The sequence below is a fragment of the Sciurus vulgaris genome, assembly GCF_902686455.1.
Source record: "Sciurus vulgaris genome assembly, chromosome: 17".
Lineage (NCBI taxonomy): Eukaryota > Metazoa > Chordata > Mammalia > Rodentia > Sciuridae > Sciurus > Sciurus vulgaris.
Window position 1 is genome coordinate 27,265,353 of NC_136478.1, and position 8,192 is coordinate 27,273,544.

At 47.4% G+C, this 8,192-nt stretch overlaps 1 protein-coding gene across 4 annotated transcripts in view; it reads right to left on the reverse strand.

Moving 5' to 3' along the window:
- Positions 1-8,192, reverse strand: part of POLR2C (RNA polymerase II subunit C) — a 140,210-nt gene that overhangs the window by 1,349 nt on the left and 130,669 nt on the right. Inside the window, exons 1-9 of one of the 4 annotated variants that reach the window (XM_079117929.1) lie at positions 7,004-7,087; positions 6,815-6,864; positions 5,022-5,083; positions 4,724-4,792; positions 4,316-4,368; positions 1,513-1,641; positions 1,077-1,128; positions 696-915; positions 472-546 (exon numbers count right to left, since the gene is read on the reverse strand). In XM_079117929.1, coding sequence (XP_078974055.1) covers positions 472-546; positions 696-915; positions 1,077-1,128; positions 1,513-1,641; positions 4,316-4,368; positions 4,724-4,792; positions 5,022-5,049 — 626 coding nt within the window. In that variant the 5' untranslated portion in view covers positions 5,050-5,083; positions 6,815-6,864; positions 7,004-7,087. Of the gene's footprint in view, positions 1-471; positions 547-695; positions 916-1,076; positions 1,129-1,512; positions 1,642-4,315; positions 4,369-4,723; positions 4,793-5,021; positions 5,084-6,814; positions 6,865-7,003; positions 7,160-8,192 lie in introns of those variants that run through there. The other 3 variants (XM_079117927.1, XM_079117928.1, XM_079117926.1) reach the window with 3 other exon arrangements.

Below are 8,192 nucleotides of genomic sequence, written 5' to 3' on the forward strand. Positions count from 1 at the left end.
TATATTCCCATAAGGAACTTGACTTTGGCATTGGCTGACCTCCCTTCATCTAAAACCCTCTTATGCAGAGTGATCCAAACTCTCTGCAGTTCCTCAAGGAGACTAGAATTACTTCAAAAGGCATTGTGAAAATCCTGAAACAACTGTGTGTATCCTACATTGGGGAAACAGTGGGAAATCAAGGAAGCAGTGATCTGTGCTACAGCCCTGCATATTCTACACTGTAGGATGGTGGGCAGTTTCTGCCTTGAGCTTGGACCTGAATAGCCTTTTCTTTGGAGGCTCAAAAGCAGAAGAACACCTTGGCACAGCAGAGGGTCCCTCTTTCTCATAGTTACCAAAAAGGGCCTGGGATGTGCATGTATCAAGCGTCAGGCAGCTGGCCCCCTCAGCTGTGGGAACTAGGATGTGAGGGAATGGGACTACCTAACTCAGTCTTCGCCCACACCCCGTGAAGGACCAGGGCCTTACCTTTCTGGCTTGCCATTGGGGTCATAGGGAGCCTGTGACTCATCCTCATCCAGCTCTGAGTATTCACTCTTTGGCCTGAGGTCAAACACAGGTCAGTAAAGGGCTACTTCCGTTCTTAGCACACGGAAGTTCATAGACAGCCTGCCCCATCTCACTCACCAGCAGTCACGTCCAACCCCACTCCCTGCTCTAAATGCCTACCATCCCTCCAGACAAGAACATACCATTCCTCAGGTTTGGGGTACACTGTGTGCCTCAGGGCATTGTCTGGATCATATTCAAAAGCCACCCCTGCAGTGGGGTTCCACTTGGCATGTTCCTTGCCAAAGCCCTTTTTGGCATAGGCTCGAAGTCTCAGCTCTTGGCCCTTTCTCAGCTTCACGATGAGGATGTCTGCAAGGAGACATGAGAGTCTGCCAAGGACCAGGAGAGACAAATTCCAGCCTGGAGTACAACCAGAAGACCACACATATACGGAAAAACGGGTCTGAGAACCAAATTACAAGGAGACCAGGTGGTGTGAGAGGCTATGTCTGGTCCCTTGTCTCTCTGGCCCACGTGGTGAGGGCTCAGGAAAATGTGTGCACACTCCTCCAGCCCCTTACCATCCTGCTCCACGTAGTCATTGGGGTCATTATCTCGGTTCCGGGATGTTACCTGTACAGAGCCCAAACAGAAGCATGTTAGCCTCTCCCCAGGTGCCCCTTCTGGCAGCCATCTCCAGCACCTCCAGTCTGCAATCTGTCCAGCAGGGAAAGGACGCCCCAAGTGGTGGCAGAAGTGCCCACAGGAATTCCACTCTACTCTATGCTACTGTGATACCTTGTTTAGTCAAAATAATCCCATGGCCTTTAACAGGGTCCTTGGGTGACAGGGTACATGGCACCAATCCTGCTCTGCCCAAGAAGAATCCAGAATCAGCCCTTCAAGGCATCAGGTTAAAGAAGATAGTGAGGGCACAGGAAGGACAACGATTCCTTAAGATCCAGTCTAATCTGGCCCACAAGGCTCCAGGGAGGGAAGATGTGCTCAGACACTGACCGGAATGACCCGGGGGCTGTTGGAGATGAGGTCTCGAGACGTGACGTGCCGCGTCTGGTCTTCATTACACCGCACGTCGAGGGTGAACTCCACGGAGCACTCAGGGCAGAACTCTTCACACGTGCAGTCCTGGGACAGGGAGAGAAGCGCAAGTAAGTGTGTGACGACAGGGAACCCCACCCAGAGCCCCTGCTTCTAATATGCACTGCCTTTCAATTCCTTCATCTGAAAAAGAGGGGTTGACCCTTCCCCAGGCTTTTCTGGGCTGTGACAATCTGATATTCCCCTCTTGGCTGCTCGAGTTTCCAGACAACCCGTGCACACACTGACACCACCATGTCTCCTCCCACCCCACTGGCTGCCAGGCCACCACTGGAATACAAAGTGCTAATGCCTCACTCTGGCTTAGAGGACCAAGGCTGTTAAGGAAAGGATGTGTCGTGCACTGTGGTTCAGCCTGCCATGGACTAAGCAGAGCAGCTTGGGAATGAAACCATTTAAAATATAACAGGTGAAGGAAGAAGAGGAAAAAACACCTTTCAAATTCTGGACTAATGACCTATTCTTTTTTTTTTTTGTGGTGCTCAGGATTGAACCCAGGGCCTTGTGCTTGTGAGGCAAGCACTTTACCAACTGAGCTACCTCCCCAGCCCAATGACCTATTCTTTAAAAACCTCTTTTATGAACATTTCATGCATACACAAAAAGAGAGGTGAGTAGAATAGACTGACACCATGTAACCATCACTGGTTCCTATAAATGTCAACATCTTGCCATTCTTTAAATAAGTCTCTCTTGAAACCGCTTATTCCTATGTTAGGGACTTCCTGTGGCAATTTAACTCTGGGCAAGAAGAGACTTGGGAGAACACAGTCACAAAACCATTCTCTCCCTCACACCAGTGAGAAAAACCCAACACATTTAGATGTTTGCAATATGATGGGGAAGAAGAAACAACTGGAGGCCACATCTAGGTACTCTGTGGTCATTCACAGATAGGGTAGGAAGGCAACCCAGACCCTTGGACTGAATCCCTCTTAAAAGATGTGAGAGGGTAGAGCCAAAGTATATTAAGGAAGATAAAATATGAAAAGGAACTCAACCTGAAAATAAAAGTATGCCAAAAGGAGTTTGTTCAAGATTAAAAAAGACTACAGAGCTAAGATAACCAAATGCAAAAACTAAAAGGCTCTAACAACCAAGTAAATCTTGACAATATCACAACCTACATATACATACAAAAAATAAAGTGTATCTTGGGGATAACTAGGAAAATCAGAATGTGTACTGAATATCAACATTATCCATTAATGCTAATTTTCTTGGGCACAACAGGGTGGTTATGTGGGAAAATAGCATTCTTAGAAGAAGTGTCCGAAAGTTCTTAGGAGACAAGGATCAGATGCCTGTAATTTACTTTCAAATAGTTCAGCAAAAATAACACCAGGCATGAAAAATAAACGTAGCAAAATATTAACAACTGATAATTATAAAGTGTTTAATATTTTTTCCCAACTTTTCTGTAGATTTTTAGAAAAAAGATGAGCCAAAAAAAAAAAAACAAAACAAAACAAAAAAAAAACCCACACCCATACCATCTTTGTTCAATACATATAATACTAGAAGAAAATTTGATGGAAGGAATTGCTAGCCCACAGGACATGCATATCTTTATGCAAGACAATGCCAATTTGCTTTTAATTGTCATACAACTATATCCACCAACATCTATGTTTTATTTCTTAAAAACAAATTTTGCCAGGCTGTAGTGTTGCACTCCTATAATTCCGGCAACTTGGGAGGCTGAGGCAGGAGGATCACAAACTACAGACCAGCCTCAGCAACTTAATGAGAGCCTAAGTAACTTAGCAAGACCCTGTCTCAAAAACTAAAAAAGTCTGGGGATGTGGCTCAGTGGTCAAGCGCCCCTGGGTTCAATTTCCAATACCAAACCAAACCAAAATGTCTTGGGCTGGAGGTAGTTCTTGCCTAGCATGTATGAGCCAATGGAGTCAATCTCCAGTATCTCCCCCCCCCTCCCCCACAAGCAAGTTGTTAGGTTCACTTTGTTATGTTAGGTCCATACTTTTCTGAGTGCTTTAATATTCCTCTTTAAAACAAACAAACAAAAACTTTACAAGATGTATATTAACCCCCACAAAAACAAAGAAAAACACATGCCCTTGGGAACATTAGAGAATAATGGGCTGATTCAAGGATCACCCAAAGCCACCAAGAAAGCACACTCTCAGGCTGTTACCTAATGCAGCCCTATGAAAAGATGAAGCTCACTGAATCCTCTCCCACTTTCTCTTGACAACAACATCATCAGAGAATAAACCTGACCCTAGGGCCAGGATCCTACCCTGGCCACATTTAACTAGCATCACTTACAGGGAGAGACATGGATCTAGCAGGCACCAGTAGGCAAGTCCCTCCGGTGCTACCCTTTACCCACAACCTTCTGCTGACTCCCTTTAGTCTGCCAGGCCTCCACCCCTGGGAAGACACACTCTGGAAGGAACAGCCCACTGTTCAACAAAAAGGGACATGCTGGTGGTGCCCCCTCTTGAGTGGCTGGCTAACAAGACACTAGATGCCCTGGGTACCCTATCAATCTGAAGTTCCACCAGAACCAAGAATCTAGGCCTACCTTTGGCTCTAGATGACATTGCCACATCTAGACAAAGATCTGTCTTTCTAAAAGATCATACAGTACAAGCTAAAAGTAAGAGGTCAGAAAAGATCCCTCAGAAGGTTAAAGCTTCTCCCCTAATCCACAGTCAATCCATCACACACTTACCCGAGAGTACTGCAGCTTGTCCACAATGTCATCACTAGTGAGGGGAATCAGTCCTGTAAGATACAGAAAAGCACTTTAAACAAGACCCAAAAGCTGGAAAAAGTAGAATGCATCTATAATCTCAGCTGCTCAGGAGTCTGAGGAAGGAGGATCACAAGTTCTAGACCAGCTGGGCAATTTAGTAAGACCCTGTCTCAAAATAAAAAAACAGAAAAGGGCTGGGCAGTGTAGCTCAGTGGTAGAGACCCCCCGAGTTCAATCCCCAGTACTGGGGAAAAACAAACAAAAGAAAGCCCAAGAGGCATGCCAACCCCAAAACCTAGAAGTCCCCTTGCAGGTGGTGGGGGGACCTCCTCCTATGACACGAGTCACAGACCCTCCCCTCACCCTCCCAACACCAGCACTCACCAAGCCTGTGAGCAATGAACTCATCATGAAGGACTGAGGAATTGGCATCAATCTGAACCCAGTCAATAGCTAGAACATGAAGAGCAGTTCAGTCACCAACTTCACCAGACTTACAACAGGGTTCTCAAGGTTTAGGAATCACCTAAATCACCTGTTCCTAAATTAAAGAAGCCTAGGCCAGGCTGCCAGAGGCTGATTCCACAGCACAGAACCTAGGAATCTACCCCACCTCCCTGCGCAGGTGAATTTAATGCGGAGGGTGGGTGGGGTTCCCTGTACCACCTTGAAAAACACTCACCTAAAGAATATAACAGAAGTGAGAACATATCTTTCAGCTGAATATTTCTGTGAGAAGCCAACCTGTGCCAACATCAAATCCAAGAACAAAAACGACGGGGGCACTTAAAAATTATGGAAAACTTCACAGAATAACAGACTGATGGTCCATACATCATTTTATGATTTAATGACCAGATCACCCAATTCAGAACTTCACTATCCCTTCATCGATGAAGTTTCCATTAGTTTACTGAATTCCTTCAGTGGGTAAGGCATAGCAAAAACAAAAACCAACTTATCAACAATGAGCTGGGTGAGGAAGGACTGTACTCTCACACAAGCTTGACTTAAACATGTTTATTCACACATAAACATCTGCACATAATTAAATCAAAAAGTAAAACAGCACTGCAGCCCAAATAAGTGGCATGAACACTAGTAACAGAGGTCAGGACACTAGTAATAGAGGTCAGAAGAGGACCAGACACCTGCTTTTGACCATGACCCAAGTTTTTCGGCTTCTTTACTCCCCCCATCCTCTGGCATGTCCCTACCTCCACTGCCCCCCACCTCCATTCCAGTTAAATCCTCAGCCTAAAAACCAAGACCTGTCTGCTCTTCACGTTATAGCTGTGACCAATCGCTCCCTTGAACTGCTCTCTCACACCGCTCAGACCTCCCTAAGGCACTTCTCACATTTGGCCTGTACTTCAATCTTTGAAAATCCCCAAGGCGGGGTCTTGACACTTCTCTGCATTCCTAGTGTGGGTACTCGATATCATTTGTAAAACTGAATTTGGGGGGAAAGCAGCATTTGGACCCAGAAGTACATCAAAAAGCACAACTCTCTCTTTACTCAGGATGAAACACACCCAGAGGCTGTAGGGATTAGGCAGGGGAAAGACTGGCAGTCCAAGCTGAGTTGATGACATTCCTGGGGGCGGTAGTGTGGATACACTAAAACATCTTCTTGCTCTCTATTCATTTGGTTTGCTTATTTCCTAGTCTGAATACTTGAAGCAGCAGCTATGACTCATACTCTTGTTTGACCATTTTCTCCGAGCTGACATTCAGAATCTACTTGTAGAACTTTATATGAGCATGATTAACACATAAAAAGCTTGGAGCAGAGAAACTGGACCCCGACCAGAGACAGGTTTTCCTCCTACTAAATGTCAGCTTCACTGTGGCTATGCGTCTCCTGTCCTGATCACAGTCTGCCTTGCATCACTGTTGTGTATGGATTCGTTTTTTTCCCCCCTGCAACTTCACTACGAGCTCCAAGAAAGCTAAAATCCTGTTCCACACGGCTCTGCATCCCCAGTGCTTAGCACCACGCCTGTCACTTGGGTGCTCCATACATGCAGCTGAAAGAACAGATTCATTAAAAAAGACATCTACCGGCTCAGTAAACCAAAGCACTTAACACAGACGACCTCACTTCCCTTGATCCTTGATAGGACCCGGGTAAGTACCACTAGAGTCTGAACGTTGCAGATGAGGAAAGTAGCCGCAGCATGCCGAGGTTTAATAACTCGCCCTCTTTCTTTCTGTTGTTTGCACAGACGGCAAGTGAAAACAGTATTGGAACCCAAGCCACCCACGCTCCTCACACACCGGGTAAGGGTGGACCTAATTGGCCCGTGGGAGCCAGAAAGGGGTCAAGGACACGGGGCCTGATCAAGTCTCCAGCACTGCCGTTTTCTCAGCACCGCCACTGCAACCAAGGGCTGGAGGCAAGAGCCCCAGGTGGGCGGAGGGAATGGGGGCGGGAATGGTAGTTCTGGCAACCAGGAAGCGGGGGTCGCTTACCTATTATGGGGACCTCGGCGATGAAGACTCTCCGAATAGAATTGGCCACTCTGAAGGAGGAAAACCCGAGCGGCGTGAGGGCGCCGCTGTCGCGACAGGCCGGCCCCCGCCTGATTCCCAAGCGGCTCAAGGACTCCCTCCCTCACCCCGGCCCGCCGAGCCGCCAGCCTCGCCCCCCAGCAGCCTTACGCCAGGTCGGTATTCTCAATGATGAACTTGACGTTCTCGTCGGTGAGCTCCGTGATCCGCACCGTGGGCTGGTTGGCGTACGGCATAGCGCCTTGCGGCCAGTCACCCCCCTGCGTCGGCCCTGCTGCGCTTGCGCCGCCTCCGTCACCGGAAGCCGGTCAGCGCGGCCCCTGCCCCTTCCGCTGAGGCGCGCGAGCAGCGCCACCTGCTGCTCGGAGGCCGAAACCGCCCCAGGCCCGCGTCTTGGAAACCCACCTGTTCCCAAGTACCTCAGGTTCAACCATCTTGGAAGGTAACGTGGCAAAACTTGAGCATGTTTTTGACTCAACAATGAACTATCTGGGCGTGATGACGCCTGTCTGTAATCCCAGAGATTCGGGAGGCTAAGTCAGGAAGGTTGAAAGTTTGAGGTCAACCTCAGCTAATTGGAGACCCTATCTCAAAATAAAAAAATAAAGGGCTGGGGATATACGTAGCAGATCGGTGGTACCCTAGGTTCAATCTCCAATACCAAAAAAAAAAAAAAAAACAAAAAAAAAAAACCTAAAAATTCAGAAAAATTTCCAGTTTTATACTTGAGCTAAGTATGTTTGAACAACAGGCCTATAATACCCTTTCCTGTCTGCCCTTGGAGTTGAGATCATGCACTTCTGAAAACAGCAGGAAAAGACACAATGCATCCACAGATTTTTTTTCTTTTCTTTCCTTTGGAACTGGGAACTGAACCCATGGGCACTCTGAGTAAATAACCAGTCCTATTTGTTTTTTGTAATAGTCTTACTAAATTGCCAAGCCTGACTTTGAACCTGCAATCCTCCTGCCTCCGCCTCTCCAGTAGCTGAGCTGACAGGTGTGCACCACCACGCAGGGCTTATCGTCTACAGTTCTGTGTGGTTGCAGTGGGTGAGAGCTCTTCATCTCTGCATCCCCAGGGCCTGGCAGGACGCATCACAGAGTGTGTGTATGCTCCATTACCAAAGGCCCCTAAACAGCTTAGAGGTGCGTTTAAATGGCTCTCAAAAAACTGGTAGCTGCTCATACAGAGAAAAGAGGCCCTTAAATAGAACCCGGCAGGAGCCTCATCTAGGGAGCAGAGAAGTAATCAGGAAACAGAGAAGTTTGCTATGGCAAGGAGTGACACTTTTCCCTGAGCCTAGAGGAAGGACACCAAGGGGACTCCTACTCCACA